This window comes from Fusarium venenatum (assembly GCF_020744135.1).
Source record: "Fusarium venenatum strain MPI-CAGE-CH-0201 chromosome Unknown EDB82scaffold_1, whole genome shotgun sequence".
In the NCBI taxonomy this organism is placed as follows: Eukaryota; Fungi; Ascomycota; class Sordariomycetes; order Hypocreales; family Nectriaceae; genus Fusarium; species Fusarium venenatum.
This window is the reverse complement of record NW_027072129.1, coordinates 8,426,744-8,446,313: the sequence shown is the minus strand read 5'-3', so window position 1 is coordinate 8,446,313 and position 19,570 is coordinate 8,426,744. Positions and strand designations below refer to the sequence as shown.

Below are 19,570 nucleotides of genomic sequence, written 5' to 3'. Positions count from 1 at the left end.
CAATCTATGGTTCGAGGTCAGCTTGGTCTCGTCTAATGCTATCCCGCCATGCCTTGCCTTTCATGCCTAAGCTGTTCTAGGCGAAACCCTCGCTTGGATCAAATGTTTGTTGACAGGCAACCCAGCTAGAAACGTTGTGGTTGTTGAGTAACTAGAACAACCTAGAACCTACCTACGTACTGTATATCAAATATCGAACATCAACTATCACCCATTCGTTTCACTTTGCAAGTCGACAAATCTAACAAAGATTTCCATTTAATGATGGGGTCACATGGCTTCAGTGATCAGGGGAGATATACTTATTATCCGTTACCAATAACCAAAGCTTACGAGCAAACACGCAAGCCACCACTGTTGACCCAGCATTCATCCTTGCACTTATCTGTAGGCAGTATCACAATTAGTCTCCATGCCTGCTCGACATTCCAATCACCTGTAATCACAATCTAATCACAGTTGTCACACCCAGAGCTCGCCTCTTCCGCCTCAGCTGAATGTCTTAGTGCGAACGATCTTTATGTAAACTTGATAGCAATACGCAGTGCTGTTGTATGTACTAACATCGTAAAGGTCAATTATCGTCCCGAGTCATCATACATTAAACTCATGTGTTATTACTAGAAGTCATTTATCACAACTCCAATTGCATTTTGATATTTGGGTGAAACAGTTATCTTACTTTGCTTGCTAAATTTGCAGTGGATGGGTAAGCAGTATGTCTCTAACAATGCCAAGTTACATATGGTTTTCAAGACAAACATTGTGGTTGTTATAAGTCAAATTCGATAGAAAGTTCGAAACACAAGACTTGACTTGGCAGCACTAAACCTACTAACCACATCACGATATTAATGCCATGCGATATGTGCACATTGTCTCAACCACTCAATGCTCGCACTCCTCTTCCTACGCTTCCTGTCTCAAACACTTCCACGACGCCCAGCCCAACTGCCTCTCCCAGAACCCACGACCATTCAACTCCCCAGAACTCTTTCCACCTTGGCCCATACAAACCGCCGCCCTCGAACCGTTCCTTTAGCCAACTTTCTGGCCCTTCGCCCCAGCGTGTTCGTCGCAGTGCCTCTCGTACCCAGTTAACAGTAGCTGTTGATAGCTTGAGATGTCGACCGTGACCCGGCACTGCGATACGGTGACCAGATGGCGTAGAACATGATCGTGTAAGTGTCGGGGCGCCGCCGCCGCCGCCAGCGAGGTGGATTGCGTTTCGTCCTCCAACAGCAGATACTGTGCCAGATGCAAATCGTGAAACGTGATGAATCGATGTCAGGGTTGTTCGATCTTCGGGTCGGATGTCGAGCGTGCTTTCTGGTGTTGATGGCGTAGAACTTGTCAGAAAGCCCATTCGGATGAGCTCATCAATTTGCCTGCCTTCCAAGGTATCCTTGTACAATACTTGTGTAGTAGGGTTCGCTTTCAAAAATATCTTGAATGAGTTTCTTGTGTTCTCACTCAAGGATGCCTTACTGAGCATATCCTCGTAGTCGGACGTCTCTATCAATGCTTCGCCTCCGCCTCCGCGCCTCTCAACTCTCACTCTTCGCACTACACCCTTTGCCGCCAGCTCTGCAAGTTCTCGCTCCACCTTTCCTGGAGACCGTAGTATCGCATTAAGATGTCCTACAGTGACAAGAGGCGCTGTGCTGGCCCGATAGTTGAGCACTTCTGTCGTCCTGGTTGAGTTGAAACCAGTTGGCGGCACGGGACTAAACATCCGCGCTCGGATGTATCGCATTGCTTGAACGACATCCCTGAGTGTGAGATCTTCTTCCAGTACTTTTGCTAGGCCTATGTCATCGAATTTATCTTGGAAAAGGTCTGCTTCTTGATCTTTTGGTTTGCGTGCTAGTCTTCGTGGCGTTGTGTTTGAACATTTGCGAGAGGGTGGTGATGATTTAAAAGGCTTGGTGACTCGGCCAGACTTGCCGAGTATAGATCTTATTGTTTGAGGCATGGTGGGTTACTTTGAGGTGATGTCGGTTTGAGGTTTGCGACTACTAGTTAAGCTTTGATTGTCATGTGTCGTTATACGCCCTTCAGTTCGGTCGGTGGCAAAACGGTGGAGAAATCACAGTTTGCCGTCAGACTTTTGTCCAAGGACGATGTGCTTAGTGGGAAAAGTATACAAGTATTCAGGGTATATTAAAAACGTCACGAGAGAAACGTTGGAAGAGTTTCGAGGTGTAGATGAAGGTGATGGTCTTGCCAGCATCTTGGACAGAAACTACCCTGGACGCTACATGAAGGCTGACTAAAACGTTCCAATTCGAACCATGCTGCCTATCTTCACTCTGTAGTGTTCAATCGTCAAATCCAAGGAGATATGTAATTTTCCAATAAATATTAATTATGGCAGGAGTGATCCGATGTCTATTTAGCCAGCTGTCGTCAATATATAAGAAGTGATGGCACTCATTCTCTCGCTTGTGAGCTTCAGTGATATCTTCAGCAGCTCTCTTCCAATCTCCGGCTCCTTGTTCTGGATCCTTGCCCACTGATCGCGGTCCATCAACCAGACCACACAATCCCTTTCCACAACGGCTGTCGCAGTTCGATCAGTCTCGGAGAAGAAGGGTAGTTCACCGAGGGTCGTTCCAGCGACAATGCTTTCGCACAGCCATCCTTGAGGGAGATCGTACTCGGCGCGAACGATACCACGCTCAACAAGGTAGAATCCGTTGGCTTGTTCTCCACGCCGGAAAAGAACAGTCCCAGCTGGAATTTCACGTCGAGAGAAGTAAGAGGTTGCTGGGAACCAGAAGTCCTCGTTTTTGTCGCTCAGACCCTGGAAAACCTGAAGCATGAGGCGAAGGGGTTCCTTAAAACTCTGCCACTTCTTCGGACGTTGTACATCGATGCTACTCAAAGTATCGCGAGCGGCCTCTGCGAGATGATTGCGACGTGGTGAGTTGAAAGGCGGATCAAATGATGAGAAACCAGACGACTTGTTAGAAGGAACATCCAAGTTCTGGGCTGACTGTGCCGATATACGTCTCAAAGAATTGATCTCTTTCTGCCGAGCGTAGAGAGTCTTGAGCAACTCATTCTCACAGCTTTCAAGGGCAGAGTTCAGATTCGGCAACATCATGACTTCAATGCCATCATTGCCGAGTCCAACAGCTCGCAGGTTACGGCCAAGTTGGGTCTCTGAGTCAACGCCACTCAAGACGAGAACCACATCCTTGTTATCAAGCAATCGACTGATAGTGTTGAAAGCTTCGCCTGCAGAGTAGTCGAGCCCAGTCACATGCCACATATCGAGAATAAGAAACTTGATAGGTTGTGCAGTAAATGCGCTGTCCTCCAAAAGTGCCCGAATTCTCTCTTCCACGCTGACAATGGTACCAAAGAAAAGGTAGCCTGTGAGTTTGGCGATGTAGATCTGTCTGCCGACTTCGTGTAGGTAACGTTGCTGGGAAGGATTACGTCTCACAGTAGACGTAACTATATCGCCAGAGTAGTTTCCACGAATGGCGGAGACACGGGAGGTCTGCAAGATCAATGATACAAAAGCCAACAGAATGCCAACTCCAATACCAACGACAAAGTCATGAATGCCCATGACAAGAACAATCACAACGACAGTCAAGTATTCAGCCAACTTGAGCTTCTTGCGCGGAAGCCACAGAGCTTCGAGCAGTAACTCGAAGCCAAGATCGTAGATCAAAGTGCCTACCATCATGACCGGGATATACCCAATGAGAGACGGACCAATGACCATGACGCCGAAGGTCGCCGCGGCTAACATGTAACCCGCGAGACGACTGTTGCCTCCAGATCGCATGAAGAAGACTGTGTTTGCATATACGAGATAGTTTTGAATGCTGCCAAAACAACCTGACAAGAAGTTGGAGTATCCGTGAAGTCTCAACTCCTTGTCAAGGTCAGCATGGTCTTCACCGCAGTTAAGGGCTAATGCAGGGACGTTGATTGGGACATGTAGGATGCCGAAAAATGTCAAAGCAAGCATGGCAGGTACGCATTCAATGACTGCATCCCAGCGAACAAGGTGGAATTCTAATTCTATAGTTAGTACAGTAGAGTGAGAGGTCTTTGGAGGTGTGCACTTACTGTAGAGGGTGTAGAAATACCACCATGGCTCTCCAGAGGGAGGACCCTCGAAGATCCAGCCATGGTCACGCAATGTATCGATATGCAGTGGATCCAACGCAAGTACAAAGAAATAGAAAATCAAAGGGATCGCTAAGATGAATAGCGGAAGAAAGAACTTGGACGTGATCTTGGATTGGCCATAAAATAGTATGATGGCGAGAACCAAGGGGACGACCCATAGAGGCACAGTGGCTGGGTCAGAAAGCTGCTTCAGAGTGTCGAGGTTGTACTGCAGACTGCCATCGAGTCGAGCGGAAACCTCGAAGCCAGTAGCGATCAGGAACCAGCCGACACCTCCAATGCAGCCAATTAAGATATGTCTGGGAATGAACCCTACCATGTAACCAACTTTGAATCGGCCCATGAGATAGAAGACAAGTCCTGTCATCATGGCGCTAACAGAGAATGACACAATAGTAGTGGCAATCACAGCATCGGGGTTTTCTTCCCCAACAATTTCAGTGATCTTGCTTGCCATATTATGAAAGAAGGGGACGACTTCGATCTGGTGTGTGTTAGAAGATTTCAGTTTAAACACGAAAGGGGCCAACTAACCAGTTCTGAACCGACAGCGCCCTTGAATATACTGCCAGATGAGAAAGTGATTTGTGAAACGATAGTGCTAACATAAAAGACGGAAATTCCAGCAGATCCAAGGTGAGAGAATATTGGCTTTCCAAGAGGGAAAAGAATCATTCCTGTAATTGTTAGTCACTCTGTAGAGCCATGAGTTTGGGAAACATACCGTATGACAGAGCATCCAAAATATTGAGTAGAAGACCAACAGAGACAGCGGGAAGACATGAAGTCGGTGTAAGAACGACGTTGTTCCAGAGCGCCTGGCGATCCCACTTCTTGGGATTAACAGCAACCGATATTCTCTCTTCCATTCTGTGACCAACTTCCACAAAGCCACTAAACCATGAGGGCTTTGACTGAGCCTTTTGTCCCTCGAGGTCAGAGTAAGACCGACGACCGCCTGAAGTCATGCGTGCGAGCAGAGGTGTTTGCTCCGTCGCATCTTCTGCGTGGCTAGTTCGGCATTGATCCTGCTCTGCTTGGTTGTCCTCAGCATGATCGTCTCCATGTTGTTCGTTTGGGTGATCTGGCGCAATTGATTGAGGAGGAGATCGCTTGAGAAGGTTTGCCAGTACTGATGGTCCTGCATCCGCATCAAGGTCATCTTCGTTTCCATCTGGTGATGGCGGCTCAGGAAGTTCGAGGATTGTTTTCGAGGAACGGGCATTTTCAGCCATAGACGAGTCGTCGACAACCTCGGAGTCAATTGATTCTTGATAGGAGACTCTTGCTCGCTGAAGTACGGACGAGTTCTGTTGTGTTTTGGGATCGGAGAGCAAGTAGGTCGCAAGCTCAGCAGTATCCTGGCGGACGGATCGAGCGTTCTGAATACTATCAATTGGCGCTACACAAGAGGTTAGAAGAAGACGGGAAACGACCGTGAATATAGATTCGAGTGCAACATACCTAGGCTATCTCGCATAGAACCATGGATGAAAGACCTAATAGGTTCTCTGTGACCAGCAGCAGAGCTAGTCGAGGACGGCCTCGCAATTGGAAGGTTAGGACTGTGACCATGCTGTGGAGGAGAAGTTGAGGGCTCATCGCGAGGCAATCGAGCTTGCTCATTGTCCCGTTGCGAAGCGGTACTCAAAGCCCTCCTCCTCCAAGGAGTAAAGCTGAGCGGCGACGACATGTTGTAGGAATTGAGTCGGCCGCAAAGGCACCTCTGAGTGCAGGATGCAGCTCGTTCTAGGTGTGTCGCATGAGCAAAAGGTTGGTGATACTCTTTGTGTACTTAGATTTGTGTTGCTGTTCCAGGGTCCAAAGAATGAAGGGTACTCAAACAATAACAACTGAGACAAGAAACATTCCAGGTGAAGTCCTCACGTTAGAGAAAGATGGCAAAGAATTCGTGGGGAATGGAGTGACGAATGTCAATCAACTGCGATTGCGACGCAGTCAACTCACCCCAAGCAAGGACTGGGGTGGTGAAAGCGACCATGGTGGGGCGTCTCATGACACTATCAAAGTTAGGCTCAGCAACCACAACGACCTGGAGCCTGCCAGCTTCAGCACAGTCCAGTCTAGTAAGGTTGTCAACGGGCAACGAAACATAAATACGCAGAAGCTAATTTTGCACTTTTTTGTCTTTGTATTTTGATACCTTTATGTCTATCCTGTTCAATCTATTCATTGGGTTATGCTATCACGACAGACACATCGTCAAAGAGATCATGCTACTCAACATCGTAAATCTTTTCATGATCCTATAATCCTTGTCATGAGCCGAGACCGGCATGAACGCCGGATTGCCTGCAGTTATGGCTGCAGCTACAGCATAATTTTTCCTTGTCTCTCACTTTTTTTTTCTTCTCGCCTATGTTTTGGGCGACAAGACCCGCTAAGACTGACCGAGAACCCACTAACAACCGCCACAACCAAAAAACATGTCAAACTTGGTTGCAACGGCCGCCGAGTCTGGCCGGACGGGCCGAGCGGGTTAGTGCAGGGGGGTTGATAATGGTTGAGCACCAAGGGAAGTGATAAGACGCCAATCGTTAGGTAAATCAAGATTCATTGTTTTATGTAACTCTTGTCCGGTCAAGATCATCTCTTTATCTGCAGGAGAGTAAATCCACGCCTATCTAGGTGTTCTAAAAAATGGAGAATGTATGCGGGGACGTTGAGATTTCCGCTGTCAATGAGCTCTAGGTCTGGACTGTATCAAGCATGGATCAGTTAGTAGTTTACTCAGACTAATAAATTCACATGTTGCCTTTTGGTTTGGGGCTGAACTCTATCCAATTCAAGGCGCTATTTGTTTATTATTGCCTACTTCACCTCATGGTATCCACACACTGATCGAGATAACGACGCTGAGAGAAACACCCCTCGTGAGGGTTGCATTTGAAGGGAGAATGGGGTTCCAAGCTTGAGGCTACCTACCTAGAGGATGGCAGAAAACTTACGACCTAAGCTTAGAGTACAGAAAATAAATAGCCTGGGCGGGTCGAAGATGGCATGAAATGACTGAACCATGTTGTCCCCAAAGCACAAAGTCGTTTTCTTCATCCCTAAGAGCTAATTGTCTCTTGTGGCTTGCAGATTGAATCGGAACTATATCTGCGAAATAATGACAACAAGGTGGAATAAAAGTTGCCTAATCATATGGCAGAGCTTTTACATGTGACCGTATCAATGCTATCTAGCAGGGTATAACAACACAAAAGTCATGATCATTCAAATCATCTGGCAGGTCTGACAAATTACCAAACCCCTCAACCAAGCTTATGCAGATATCCTTGTGCAATAAGTCTTTCGACATCTCCTTGGCGGACGTAAAACTGGCTGTTCTTGGTCAGAGTGATAGACCTATACCAGTTAGCTAATTGTCGGGGCACTCAATATCCGCTTGCGTGTAACTCACCCGTATTCTGTTTGGATCTCTCCAGCGTCCTTGATGACCCGTACATCGATGAACAGGTCTCGCGGCGGCTCCAGGCTACCCGTAAGATCGATATCCGTCCATTGACCTTTGTATGCGGCCAAGAGGTCGCTATACTGTCGAACGTACTCCTCCTCTTGCGGGCTCAGACTGCTACTCGTCGCACCGCTGCTCCCTGTGCCAGAGGCGCCCGCATCTCGTACTTGTTGGCCAGACAAATCAAACACATCTGACCCATTCCATACCATCTCCTCCAGCTTGTCTGTCCGTGTTCGGTGGTAGGCAAGTAAACACCTTTTGTTCCTTCGCATCGATAGATGGTTCACGAGAAGTGTACATGCAACTGCCTGGTCGGCGCTGGGGTCGAATGAACCTTGGAAAGGCTCGAGAAGTTCTCCCACATCTTTGTCGAGGTCCCTCACTTCGCGTGTGACGGCGCGGACGATCTCGGTCTGGTATGGGGGTAGATGCGCCAAGTTCTGCGTTCGTTTGGCATGTTGGACCTGTTATCAAGAGTCAGAGCTGGCTTCAGGTGCGGTGCGGTGCGCTGCAAAAGGAAGAATACCAGCTTGTTGCCCAAGTCTCCGTACATGGTGCGGCTGGCCCAAGTATATGTGCGCTCAAGTATATATGTTGTCTATCTGCATATCCCGACTGTCATCGATTTAAAAGGCACAAAGTTTGTATGGTATTCCGAGAATGGCGGTCTAGTTACGTTCCGGGCTATGACATCTTCACTTGGGCGGTAGCATCAAAAATGAAATAGTGTCGCGTTGTCCAGGATGAACTTGACCGCGACTAGTGGCTCCATCAACGCGCTCGCCAAGTCTTGACTAGTTACCCCGCCATCACATGGTATAGAACGATATGCACATCTAGATGCAGCTTTTATGCAGATTTGCCCCTCATCAACATCAAAAGCCTAAAAATAATAATGGTGGCGGGGTAAGAATTTTCTGCTCTGGTTGTGGTGTCAGGCAGAATCTTCATTGGCTTCAAGCAAATTACAGGATTCTTATGTTGTGCTCTATCATTTTTTGTTTTTATTTTTCATCTATGTTTGGTGCGAAGGGGTAGGATTCATGATGTTTTTCCACCTTTACGTAGCTCATTTGAAAATCATAAGATCCCATTGGTCATCAATCCTCGCCGTCGTGCCTCATCATAAGTTGACATAGCTAATGCAGGCTTTTTACAGCTTCTGCATGGCAGCAACGTCAGTGGACTGGACGTAGTCCTCGAACTCCTGGATCTCCTCCTCGAGGTCGGCGACGGAGATCTTCTCGTCCTCGACAACAAGGTTAATCTGGAGCTTCTTGACACCGAAACCAACGGGGACGAGCTTGGAAGCACCCCAGGTCAGACCGTCCTTCTCAATAGAACGAACGGCAGCCTCAAGAGCAGCCATGTCAGTCTCGTCATCTATAAATTGTTAGCATAAAAACTTATATTGGTGGAGTGGGAAATAAAAACTCACCCCAAGGCTTGACGTCAAGAGTGACGACGGACTTGGCGATGGTCTTGGGCTTGGCCTCCTTCTTCTTGCGGTACTCAGCAAGGCGCTCCTCACGGACGCGGACGGCCTCAGCATCCTCCTCCTCGTCGCTGCCGAACAGGTCGACGTCGTCGTCCTCCTCAGCAGCAGCAGCAGCAGGTTCAGCCTTCTCAGGGGCCTGAGCGGGGTTGATGGTCACCTCAGCGGTGCCAGGACCGTAGGTGCTGTAGGGAGCAGAAGCATCACCGGGGAGGGTAGCGAACTGGCTCTCGTAGCTGGCGATGTGCTTGTACCATCGGGCGGCGTGGGGGTAGCTCTGGCCGTCGGGAGCGCCAGAGAGAGCCTTGAAGGCAGCGACATCAGCCTGAGAGGCAGATTGGCTGACACATGTTAGCACAAAGTCTTGACAAAACAGTCGAGAAGTGAAAATAGTGTGTTTAAAAACAACTCAGAGTTGCACGAGTGCTTGTTGCTTCGTCAAACGGCGGGTCTTGAGTCCACCTCCGAAACACGGACCAATTTGTCTCATCACAGAAGTTTTTTATCGAGGGGGGAAAGGCGAGGGAAGGTTGGAAGGCAAGAAATACATACCCGACAATGTAAGAGCGGGTGCTCAACCAGCTGTTGAGCACTGAGTTCAACTGTCAGTGTCCATGTCCATGGCGCGGAAACGAGAGGCGCAGAAATAGCAGGCCAGGGACATACCGTGAGCTCCAGTTTCGGAAAGGAGGTCGGTGAAGCCCATTTTGAAGGATGTGAAGAGTTGAGTCGGAAAAGAAGAGAAAGGTCGGGTATTTGTAGAGCTGGGAAAGTTGCGAGAAAGAAATTGGGTTGTCTGGTCGATGTCCAAGGTGGGGTTTATGAGATTTTTCACCTAATTTGCTTTGACTGGGCCACCCTGCTAGTCCAACTGAGGGGCGGAGGCTGTAGCGGATTAATTGCGTCCGTAGACCGACCTTCAAGCCTGGGCGTCATGGGCTAAAGATGAAGGTGGGTCTAGAGCTCTGTTAGGTAACTGCCAGACTACACACCACTCGACAGCTTGACGACGTAAGAGCTTCTGCAGCCTTGTCAACCAAAGTTGCCTTTTAACACCTTTACAGTCACCTTCAACATTACTGACCACAATTCTTTCTACCCTTGGCAATCAGTAAATACTCAATATGCCAATCTCACCAATCATCACATTTAAGGCCGGCCAATGCGAGGTTGATGTATGACAGCTCACCCGCGCTCGAGATCCTAGTTGCATCCACTAACTTGACTCTACAGGCCTCCTCCAAGCCCTACAAGGTGAAGCCGCAATCTGAGCCTGGCTACATCTACCTATACTCCGAAGATGGTAGGTCCAAAAATTCGTTGGTGCTGTTGATACTCTGACTGATGGTGAAACTAGATCTTGTGCATTTCTGCTGGCGCAAGCGCAGCGAGCCACTCGACAACCCCGAGCTGGACCTGATCATGGTTCCCACCGATGGCAGTTTTACTCCCTACGAATCCACGACATCTTCTGAACCCACCTCCAAGACTGATGGCCGCATTTTTGTTCTCAAGTTCTCGTCGTCCTCCCAACGATACATCTTCTGGCTACAGTCAAAGCCCCAGAGCGAGAACGGAGACCCAGCCTACTACAGTCCTCGTGATCGTAAGATCGGCGACATCGTCCATCGATTGCTACAGGGCGATGAAGTTGAGGTGGCCGAGGAAATGGCTACTGTCCGCAACGATGACCAAGATGACGATGAGGACGAGGCCATGGAGGACGCCGAGAACCAGCGCCCCCGAGAGCAACGAGGTAGCGGAGGTGCGGGACCTGATGCTACAGGAGGAGATGTCCGTGAGGAGGGCGAGGGTTCGCGAGAGGGTGGAGCGGATGGTGCTAGAGCGTAGGTGATTCCCTTTGCGTGGTTGAACAGAACGGCATGCGTGCATATGATGGAATTGGAGTTTAGACCTAGATCTGGGACCGCAGATTAATCTGTATAAAGCTAGTTTTCTTCGCTACGAGAGGAGAATTGGGAACTAGAGTCCTGGCGCTCCATCTATGGCATCAACTTTGAAATGTGACAGCGCTGACGTGGTTTCAGGGTTTCTTCCTCAGCCCCTGGTACCGATGCCTCTGCTGCTGTGAGGAGCTTCCTAGACTCCCTTCGCGGTCAGTCGGGCCTCTCCGGCGGACAGCAACAGCAACAAGGCGCCGATAAAGCGTACCCATACCTCAACCACCTGCTCCCTACCTCCATCACGGTACCGATGATCGACTCAGCCCCTGAGGAGTTTGCCGATACGCTGATCAGCTTCCTCCCGCCTGCTGTCGTCGTTCTTGCAAGTGACTCTGCCAGTGCTGTTGATGGGAAATCAGACCCGCCAACTGCGACTGTGGAGGCTGCCAAGGCATCCCTCTCGCTCAACGACAAGCGAACGCTGTTGAAGAAGGTGCTGCGAAGTCCTCAGTTCAACCAGGCTCTGGCAAGCCTCACCATGGCTATTCGCGATGGTGGTTTGCCCAGCATTGCTGATGCTCTTGGTGTCAAGGTGCAGGATGGTGGATATCTACGGGGTAGTGGCATGCCTTTAGGCGGTGGTCAGGCTGTCGAGGCATTCGTGAATGGTGTGAAGAAGACTGTTGAGGAGGAGAAGAAATGAATTGGATGAGTCTACCTAACAGGTAGTACGTATGTTCCTGAAGCATCTATCATGGCGTTGTCTGACGTTACTCTGATAAAGGTGGATGCTTATACAGTCGCTGGCGTTTACGGTTGAAGGCTGGGTCTTATTTCCCTCCCAGGTATTCTAGAAACATGAACAGACTCCTTCATTAATACTTGGTGTCTTTAAGCTTGGATGCCAAATAAATAAATAAAGCATGCACTTCAACATTGTCAGATAAATCATACTGTTCGCGGTTGTAGGTACCAAGTTCTTAGTGGGGCTTTGAACTGTTGCCCAGACGCCCGGCCACGAGTCAAGACCGAGTTAGAGACGCATATTGACGTACAGCGGCGCGCCCCAGAGTGTTCTCAGCTATCATAACTTAGCTCGTTAACACCCAAAATTTGTGCCTCGACCTTGATTTTCCAGTCGCATTACCAAAACATCTTGTCTTTTGTTTCGTCAAAGATCTGATATTTTTCGCGATGGATCTACCGTTCCCTACAGACCCTCGCGAATTCGACAGCGATGATCGCATATCGTTTTCTAAGCTCGACAAGAAGTTCATCGCGGTTCATGACGATGGCAACGAGTACGAATTTGACGCCGATTCTAAGCGATGGATTCTTGCGGACGAGGAGCCATTGGAACCTCCAGTAACCGATGCGTACGACGATTTCGCTGAGTTTGCTTCCAACGAAGCTGCAGAGGACGGGTCAAGGAAGCGCAAAAATGGATCGGGTCAGGACTCTGAGGTGTGTTCACATCACCACTTCATTCTGGCAGTCTTATTGCGCGTGGGTCGATGAACCATTAACTAACTTTCTGAGTAGACTCCCGAACCATCCAAACCTTCACGGCCAAACAAGAAGCAAAAAGCACCTCCACAACCCAGGCAAAACACAGCTGTCTATGTAACTGGTTTACCTCCCGACACAACTGTCGAGGAAGTCCACGATCTCTTCTCACGAAAGGGCGGAGTCATTGCGGAAGAAATCGATAGCGGTGCACCGCGAATCAAGCTTTACAACGATGCCGATGGAAACTTCAAGGGCGATGCTCTGATTGTCTTCTTCAAGCCCCAAAGTGTCGAGATGGCCATCATGCTTCTCGATGACACAGACTTCAGAGTCACTGCGAGCGGCACACGCGAGGGACGGATAAAAGTACAAGCTGCTGATTCGAGTTACAAAAAGGTTAAATACGACCAAGAAGCTGGTGCTGGCGGGGAGAAGAGCAACGGCGTAGCTGAGCGTAAGCCACAGAACAACCGCGACAGGCAAAAGATTATCAAGAAAACTCAGAAATTGGATGCAAAGCTGGCTGACTGGGATGATGATCTGCCGTACCCGGGACAGCCGGAGGCAGCGACCAAGTGGGACAAGCTTGTGATTCTTCGGCACATGTTCACGTTGGAAGAGCTCGAGGAGGACCCTGCTGCTCTGCTGGAAATCAAAGAGGATATCCGAGAAGAATGCGCCAAGCTGGGGACAGTGACGAACGTCGTGCTGTTTGACCAAGAGCCTGAGGGCATTGTCTCGGTCAAGTTTAAAGATGCAGAATCAGCCCGCGCATGCATCAATCTCATGCATGGGAGACGATTTGATGGTCGAACGGTGGAGGCTTTCTTGGCAACAGGAAAAGAAAAATTCAATAAATCAAAGGATGAGGAGAATCATGGGGACTCGGACTAGAAGCGTCCAGTTCCAACACACGTTTGGAAGACATATCTGATTAGAATGTAAGATACCCATAACTCAAGTTTAGACACAAAAACAGCCCTATGTAATACTTTCAGAACTCAAAACAAGTCCAGGTTCCCTTTCGTACACCTAACTCGGTTTACTTTTACATGGATTTAGGACTGATGCCCATTTCAAATTCTTCGGCGACTGTGTACCATATAGCAGCCTCGATAATGTTGCAGATCACCTGTAACTCTTCGTCATCTGGTTTGAGATTATTGTCAGTCATTTCTTCACTTTTTGGATATATTCCGATTGCCTGAAAGCAAGTCTCACCTCGTGGGGCGTAAACCAATACAAAATCTGGGGAGACTGGGCTCTTGATGAACCGGCCTGTCCAAGCCAGTGGATGTCTTTGGCCCCAGCCTTTTTCTAGCACCTCTCTGATATCATCAGGGTGCAGACACATGTGCATAGAGTGATCTGAATCATGAATGTGGCAGATCTCACCCTGACAGCTTGTTTGTACAGGATGTCTAGCGAACAATGCTAAGCCATGCTTCTCAACGCACGACCTCTCAGTGCCGAACTTCTTTGGGTTATGACTTGCCAGCTTTGCCATGGACCATCGGACAGATCGATAGCATTCGGGAGATCCATGCTGGTCGAGTTGTCGTTGAGGAGCGATTCCAGCAACAGTAGGGCGTGGACCTGCGCGGTATGGGAGTCGTTGGCGGCGGAGGATGCCTGACGTTGGGAGGCGCAGAGGATCAGGTTCTGGTGCATCGTATGGGTTTCTGAGAGCCCAAATGCGAAACCATGATATACGAAGGTAGCCAGCAAAGGTTGAAGGTGTACCACCAGGGCCTAAGTTGAGGAAGTTCACATAATCGTTATGAATCAGTAAGACAACGGGAACGAGAGCGACGAGAGCTTGGGCATGGTATGCGTCAAGAAAATGAATAAGTAAGACAAGAGTGACGGAAGATAAAAATATGTTTTTGCCATCGAGGGTTACCGAGATGGGTTGTTGGCGAAGAGCATGTGGAATCTTGAGTGACTCGAACTCCGTCTCACCCTGAAGATGGAGGGGAGGAGAAGCCAGCGTCTCTGTGGAAGTGATTGCAACGGATGACATTTTCAGAAAAATGTTGATTTATATTGTTTATGAACAATATGAGATGGGCTTCCAACCACAATATCGCCCGCAGTGTGGTTGGTAGGATATGTGGGGAGCTTGAGGAGGCCGTGTAAGTGTGATGTGATATTGATGTGAGAGCCAGAGGAGGTTCTCTCAACTTTATACAAGCATTGACAATGATCAAGCTTGCAACTTAATCTGGGGTAAGATAAGCCAAGTTCAGCTGATCCTCGTATCATATGCGGAGCTCACTACAGTAGAATCTCGCAAACAGAGGAGGGAAGAAGGGAAACCAAGGATTGGAGACGGTGAAAGGGGACGACAGGAGGGGATCGTCATATGATGGCCCTCCAGGATCATAAGCTAGGAAATGGTCGAGAAGCCATGGACCAACCAATTTACGCCCATATGCAATTGGTACTTTTATTGCAGTTGCCTCCTCTCCTTTGTAATTCTCGTCGACGAGTTACACCGTTTGTGAAGTTTAATGTGAGAACAGCATATGCTAGACTGACAATGAGTCCCATTTTAGGTATATCACGTCGAGGCACTATCCATTGAATAATTATTCTGCACAAAAACAGTACTACAAAGTCACGAGGCACAAAACAAACCTTGAAAGCACAGGCTCTGTATGGCTGAGACACTGGAGGCTACCTACTAGCGAATTGATATGCTGCAGCCTCCTGCGGGGCATGACGTTCAATTGAAAGCTTGAGAATCCGATCAACAGTCTTACTTTGGTGCCGTCTTACCTTTGTAAAACTTTCCTTCCTGGGATCCAATGCGCCGCTCAGCCATGACATAGTTTCACTCGGATCTTCCACCCAGCAAATTAGTCTCGAGTATGCAACCGTGCTACGGGGTACCAGAAAAAAGGCCTCCGAAGCCTTATGGTATAAAAATAAGTAGTCTAAGAACTACACTCTAAGGGGCATAAAGTAACCTACTAGTTTCGTCTCTTATGTTCCCAGCGGTCAATTTTTCTGATACCCTGAGGCCATGTAAGCCAAGTTTGCCAAGACTACCCTGGACAAGACGATAAGATGGTGGTCAGCGGAATATCTAGGCGCTATCTAAACAACGACATACCTGGATTCATACTCAGTAGTATGAACCCTCAACGAAGATCTGTTGCGGTTTATCGTGAATTCCTTGTTTTTTCGGACCCTTTCAATGATTTCTTGGTTTATCGTTCGACGAAGGCGAATTGTTTGGACTGACTCGTTAATTGTTGAGTTTCCAGTCGGCTAACCATGCGTTGACCTCGACACAGCTTAGTAAAGTCAGTCAAAAGAAGACGAATTGAAATCGAAGAGCCCGCAGAACACTGAATTGCAGTTATAACTACTACTCATTGGTTGCTCCAAATTAAGGCCGTAATGCCATCGATAGCTGACGTTGTGTCCGTTGGTATCTGAGCCTAAGCTGGAGGTTGCTCAGCAACAAACGGATCCGTAACAAAACAAACCAACGAATGACGGAGCTCGAACCATGGGTCAACCAGCGGTCTAAACAGCTGCAATGCAACACCCTTCAACACTTTCTGCTCCTCATGACAACTTTCTTATAGCAGTCTGATATCCCATTCAGTTTAATTGTTTCTTTTCGTTAAGCGTTATAAATTCCTTTTCAGCAATTAGGAGTACATATCACAAAAGAGAACCTGCCGTCCAGGTGAAAGGGTTGGTTCTGAAACTCCCAATTCTTCTCATGCCTACTAACATTACTATCACAGACATAAATCATATCCCATCATGGGGTTACTAACGAATCCTCTGCGACCACGCGAGCCAAAGCTCCCACTTTACCAAAAAGTTAACTCCCCAAACAAAGAACGATTTTCAGACGACGACTACTCCTCCGATGAGGACAGCGACTATGAAGATGAGCCATACTCACCCGAGAGCTCTTCAGCGGGCTCTTCAAGACATACATCAGGATCTGCAAACAGCGGACTCTTGATGCTCCCCAGTCACCAGAAGAAGCCCCTCCCCCTCAGAAGGAGAATTGCCAAAGTGTATCCCTACCGAATACCAAACAAGGTCACCCGCTACCTGTTCTGCACAGTGATCACCTTGATCATTGTTATGGTTCTGAGTCTGGTGCGCGCCAGCCAGGTCGAAAACTGGAAGGTTGCCAACGGCAAGGTTGGCAACAGACCACCACCACCACCACCTGCCTGGGAAAAGTTCCCTTTCCTGGAGAGATACTATGGCGGACTCAAGACCTTGGTTAACTTCGATGAGCTTAAGCCTGAGTGGCCTCATGTCAAGAACGAACCTGAGATGTTAGGTGAAGGCAACGACTGGAACAAGCAAAACGAGATCAAGAGCGGCAAGGACAGCGACAAGGATAAGGACAGCGACGAGACCGACAAGGCCGCTACCGAAGAGATTGAAGCCGAGGCTCAAGGTACCAAAGCTCCTAGGAAAGAAACCAGAGATGAATCCAAGTCCAAGGACGACTCTAGGGATACAAAGGAGGATAAGCCGAAAGACGATTCTCAAGCCACTAAGAGCAAGCATCCCAAGAGCAACGACTGGAGTGGCTACACCAACAAGACCAAGGAGACAGACATGGAGGAATGTTTCCTGGATGCTGACGGCACAGTCCGAGTCCCTGAGCTGCGATACTACAATGGCCGTCCGCAAGGTTTCCCTGAGCACGCCATCGGATCTTATGAGGCTTTGGACCTACCCGAGGATATTTGTTTCGACCGTTACGGCCGCTATGGTCCTTACGGATTCGGCTACTCTACACGCAATGGTGGCCTCAGCGTTGGCGAACATGGCCAGAAGGAGGGCTCAGATTCTGTCTGGGAGAACATACCCCGTGTTGATTATCGACAGATTGACTGGGCTGATGTTCAGCGACGCTGCTTCAAAACCAATCAGGCTCGCTTCAAAGGGTTGCCCGAGAAGATTCAGATTTCTCATGGATTCTTCGCTCATGAGCCCAAGCCAAAGGCTCTGCCTAGCTCTACCCTCAAACGCCGAAGCGTCGAAGAAGAGAAGCCCAAGACTGTAAAGGAGACTGCTACCTCCAAGGTCGAAACCGCCAAGACTGAGGCAGCACAACCCAAGCCGACTGGCTCTGAGGAGGCCAAATCCAACGTCTCCAAGGTCGACGAACTAAAGACAGCCGAGTCCAAGGTAAACACTTCAAAGGCTGCGGCGACCAAGGTTGCTGAGGTCTCCAAGTCTGAAACGCCAAAGCCTAAAGAAACCAGTACCAAGGAGTCTCAACCTGAGAAGCCCCATTCCGATGACGATGGTGAGTCTGAGAACGATGTGCCGGAAGTCCCCAAGACCGAGTCGCCTAAGGCATCTGGAGCCGGATTGTCACGAACAGCTGTCGTTGTGCGCTGCTGGGACGAGTACAACTGGCGCGAGGATGATATTGCCCACCTTCGATCTCTCATCACTGAGCTTGCCATCACCTCTGGCGGTCGTTATGATATCCATCTGCTGGTCCAGGTCAAGAATGAAGCCGCCCATCCTGTTTGGGCAGACGAAAGAATCTACCAAGAACGTATCGAAGAGTCCATTCCTGAAGAGTTCCGAGGCCTTGTGACCCTGTGGTCAGAGACTCAGATGCTTGCTCTCTACCAGGGCATCTACGACCACTTCTCTCGTGGCCCCGATCTACCTGTTCACGGTGTTTACCGCGGTCTTTCTATGGCAATGCAGTACTTCGCCCACAAGCACCCCGAGTACGACTACTTCTGGCAGTGGGAGATGGATGTGCGCTACACCGGTCACTACTACGATCTTTTCAGCAAGCTCGAGAACTGGTCTAAGGCTCAGCCCCGCAAGGGTCTTTGGGAGCGCAACTCCCGCTTCTATTTTCCCAGCATCCACGGCACCTGGGAGGATTTCTCGCAGATGTCTCGTGTTCAGAGTCAGATGGGTATTGTTGGTGCCGACAATGTGTGGAAGGGCGTTCCTGGTTTTGACGGCAAGACTCCTGACCAAGACACCAAGGGCCATCGTACTGTTTGGGGACCTCTTCGCCCCAAGGATGATGACGACTGGTTTGAGCCTGGCAATGATCCCGTTGCTCCCACCTCGTACGAGAAGGACCACTACCAGTGGGGTGTTGGCGAGGAAGCTGATTACATTGCTCTCAACCCCATGTTTAACCCTGAGGGTACAACCTGGGGACTAAAGGATGACATCACAGGCTTCAACCGATCAGAGGGCCTTCCTCCTCGCCGCGCCAACATCATCACCACTGCGCGCATGTCTCGCCGACTTTTGACAACCATGCACAAGATGACTGCCTTCAAGAAACAATTCGCTTTCCCTGAGATGTGGCCTGCTACCGTTGCTCTGCAGCACGGCTACAAGGCTGTTTCAGTCCCCCACCCCGTCTATGTTGACCGAACCTGGCCTCCGGCCTATATGGCTCAAATATTCAACAACGGTCGTGATGGTACAAGCGGTGGCTCTCGCACCAGTATCTTTGGCGACCGCGAGCACAATATGCATGGCCTCTCATGGTTTTACAACTCAGGCTTTGCGCCAAACATGTACCGCCGCTGGTTGGGCCTTCGAGTGAACAACGACGGTGGTGAGGAGTTTGAGGGTATTGAGGATAAGAGCAAGAATGGCAAGGGAGTCGGCAATATGCGTGGTGGTGAGGGCAGAATGTGTCTGCCTCCTATGTTGTTACACCCCGTCAAGGATGTGGAGTTGCCTGTTGAAGCCCCCGAAGCTGAAGCTGAAGAGGGCAAAGCTCCTCAGTCTGATCCTGGAGCCTAAACTTCCTTTTCCCCTTTCTGCATAGAAGACTCTGTGAGTCATTGTACGGCGTTTTAGGTTTTGTTTTCTGGGTATTTTCTAATGGGTTTACGTCCTGTCATGTATGCGATGAAATATGTCAACGGGATGATAATGACCTTTCAAGCTGCCAGGTACTGTAGTATATACGGCTACCTTTTGGGTATCTGGATTTAGACTGAGCAAAGTTGAATAATGAACATGCTCTTTCAT

General features: G+C 49.1%; 8 protein-coding genes across 8 annotated transcripts; 3 read left to right on the top strand and 5 right to left on the bottom strand.

The window, feature by feature from the left end:
- Positions 1 to 666: 666 nt before the first annotated feature.
- Positions 667 to 2,210, bottom strand: EDB82DRAFT_490541 (serine-threonine protein kinase 19-domain-containing protein). Its single transcript, XM_025727977.2, has one exon. The coding sequence runs from the start codon at positions 1,973 to 1,975 to the stop codon at positions 881 to 883; it is 1,095 nt and encodes a 364-aa protein (XP_025588476.1). The 5' UTR covers positions 1,976 to 2,210; the 3' UTR covers positions 667 to 880.
- EDB82DRAFT_88557 (sulfate transporter family-domain-containing protein) lies at positions 2,186 to 6,101 on the bottom strand. Its single transcript, XM_065610068.1, has 5 exons — positions 5,620 to 6,101; positions 4,880 to 5,557; positions 4,690 to 4,832; positions 4,093 to 4,639; positions 2,186 to 4,038 (listed from the first exon to the last, which is right to left on the bottom strand). The coding sequence occupies exons 1-5, from the start codon at positions 5,846 to 5,848 to the stop codon at positions 2,396 to 2,398; spliced, it is 3,240 nt and encodes a 1,079-aa protein (XP_065465820.1). The 5' UTR covers positions 5,849 to 6,101; the 3' UTR covers positions 2,186 to 2,395.
- A 952-nt stretch (positions 6,102 to 7,053) lies between these two features.
- EDB82DRAFT_88593 (DNA replication complex GINS protein PSF1) lies at positions 7,054 to 8,335 on the bottom strand. Its single transcript, XM_025728000.2, has 3 exons — positions 8,166 to 8,335; positions 7,583 to 8,103; positions 7,054 to 7,527 (listed from the first exon to the last, which is right to left on the bottom strand). The coding sequence occupies exons 1-3, from the start codon at positions 8,190 to 8,192 to the stop codon at positions 7,434 to 7,436; spliced, it is 642 nt and encodes a 213-aa protein (XP_025588478.1). The 5' UTR covers positions 8,193 to 8,335; the 3' UTR covers positions 7,054 to 7,433.
- A 279-nt stretch (positions 8,336 to 8,614) lies between these two features.
- On the bottom strand, positions 8,615 to 9,960 carry EDB82DRAFT_490536 (uncharacterized protein). The gene is made up of 4 exons (XM_025728011.2): positions 9,801 to 9,960; positions 9,687 to 9,726; positions 9,078 to 9,475; positions 8,615 to 9,022 (listed from the first exon to the last, which is right to left on the bottom strand). Exons 1-4 carry the CDS (start codon positions 9,838 to 9,840, stop codon positions 8,793 to 8,795), a joined length of 708 nt encoding a protein of 235 aa, XP_025588479.1. The 5' UTR covers positions 9,841 to 9,960; the 3' UTR covers positions 8,615 to 8,792.
- A 67-nt stretch (positions 9,961 to 10,027) lies between these two features.
- EDB82DRAFT_490532 (proteasome complex subunit Rpn13 ubiquitin receptor-domain-containing protein) lies at positions 10,028 to 12,007 on the top strand. The gene is made up of 4 exons (XM_025728022.2): positions 10,028 to 10,309; positions 10,368 to 10,437; positions 10,492 to 10,981; positions 11,183 to 12,007. The coding sequence occupies exons 1-4, from the start codon at positions 10,259 to 10,261 to the stop codon at positions 11,739 to 11,741; spliced, it is 1,170 nt and encodes a 389-aa protein (XP_025588480.1). The 5' UTR covers positions 10,028 to 10,258; the 3' UTR covers positions 11,742 to 12,007.
- Positions 11,988 to 13,596, top strand: EDB82DRAFT_88492 (uncharacterized protein). The gene is made up of 3 exons (XM_025728033.2): positions 11,988 to 12,502; positions 12,581 to 13,488; positions 13,564 to 13,596. Exons 1-2 carry the CDS (start codon positions 12,233 to 12,235, stop codon positions 13,439 to 13,441), a joined length of 1,131 nt encoding a protein of 376 aa, XP_025588481.1. The 5' UTR covers positions 11,988 to 12,232; the 3' UTR covers positions 13,442 to 13,488; positions 13,564 to 13,596.
- Positions 13,596 to 14,570, bottom strand: EDB82DRAFT_521530 (uncharacterized protein; the record flags this gene model as incomplete). Its single annotated transcript, XM_065609083.1, has 2 exons — positions 13,596 to 13,696; positions 13,769 to 14,570. The coding sequence occupies 2 exons, from the start codon at positions 14,568 to 14,570 to the stop codon at positions 13,596 to 13,598; spliced, it is 903 nt and encodes a 300-aa protein (XP_065465819.1).
- A 1,467-nt stretch (positions 14,571 to 16,037) lies between these two features.
- EDB82DRAFT_88417 (uncharacterized protein) lies at positions 16,038 to 19,533 on the top strand. The gene is made up of 2 exons (XM_025728055.2): positions 16,038 to 16,258; positions 16,312 to 19,533. Exon 2 carries the CDS (start codon positions 16,331 to 16,333, stop codon positions 19,337 to 19,339), a length of 3,009 nt encoding a protein of 1,002 aa, XP_025588483.1. The 5' UTR covers positions 16,038 to 16,258; positions 16,312 to 16,330; the 3' UTR covers positions 19,340 to 19,533.
- Positions 19,534 to 19,570: the final 37 nt, after the last annotated feature.

Excerpts from the sequence above, each read along its gene's own strand:
- EDB82DRAFT_490532 (XM_025728022.2), top strand. The coding sequence starts at position 10,259 with ATGCCAATCTCACCAATCATCACATTTAAGGCCGGCCAATGCGAGGTT. Across the intron at positions 10,438-10,491 it reads CTACCTATACTCCGAAGATG|ATCTTGTGCATTTCTGCTGG; the intron begins GTAGGTCCAAAA and ends TGGTGAAACTAG. Across the intron at positions 10,982-11,182 it reads GGAGCGGATGGTGCTAGAGC|GGTTTCTTCCTCAGCCCCTG; the intron begins GTAGGTGATTCC and ends ACGTGGTTTCAG.
- EDB82DRAFT_88492 (XM_025728033.2), top strand. The coding sequence starts at position 12,233 with ATGGATCTACCGTTCCCTACAGACCCTCGCGAATTCGACAGCGATGAT. Across the intron at positions 12,503-12,580 it reads GATCGGGTCAGGACTCTGAG|ACTCCCGAACCATCCAAACC; the intron begins GTGTGTTCACAT and ends CTTTCTGAGTAG.
- EDB82DRAFT_88417 (XM_025728055.2), top strand. The coding sequence starts at position 16,331 with ATGGGGTTACTAACGAATCCTCTGCGACCACGCGAGCCAAAGCTCCCA.
- EDB82DRAFT_490541 (XM_025727977.2), bottom strand. The coding sequence starts at position 1,975 with ATGCCTCAAACAATAAGATCTATACTCGGCAAGTCTGGCCGAGTCACC.
- EDB82DRAFT_490536 (XM_025728011.2), bottom strand. The coding sequence starts at position 9,840 with ATGGGCTTCACCGACCTCCTTTCCGAAACTGGAGCTCACG. Across the intron at positions 9,727-9,800 it reads TTCCGAAACTGGAGCTCACG|TGCTCAACAGCTGGTTGAGC; the intron begins GTATGTCCCTGG and ends AGTTGAACTCAG. Across the intron at positions 9,023-9,077 it reads TCTTGACGTCAAGCCTTGGG|ATGACGAGACTGACATGGCT; the intron begins GTGAGTTTTTAT and ends AACAATTTATAG.
- EDB82DRAFT_88557 (XM_065610068.1), bottom strand. The coding sequence starts at position 5,848 with ATGTCGTCGCCGCTCAGCTTTACTCCTTGGAGGAGGAGGGCTTTGAGT. Across the intron at positions 4,833-4,879 it reads TTTGGATGCTCTGTCATACG|GAATGATTCTTTTCCCTCTT; the intron begins GTATGTTTCCCA and ends TAACAATTACAG. Across the intron at positions 4,640-4,689 it reads GCGCTGTCGGTTCAGAACTG|ATCGAAGTCGTCCCCTTCTT; the intron begins GTTAGTTGGCCC and ends AACACACACCAG.
- EDB82DRAFT_88593 (XM_025728000.2), bottom strand. The coding sequence starts at position 8,192 with ATGTACGGAGACTTGGGCAACAAGCTG. Across the intron at positions 8,104-8,165 it reads GAGACTTGGGCAACAAGCTG|GTCCAACATGCCAAACGAAC; the intron begins GTATTCTTCCTT and ends TCTTGATAACAG. Across the intron at positions 7,528-7,582 it reads GAGATCCAAACAGAATACGG|GTCTATCACTCTGACCAAGA; the intron begins GTGAGTTACACG and ends TAACTGGTATAG.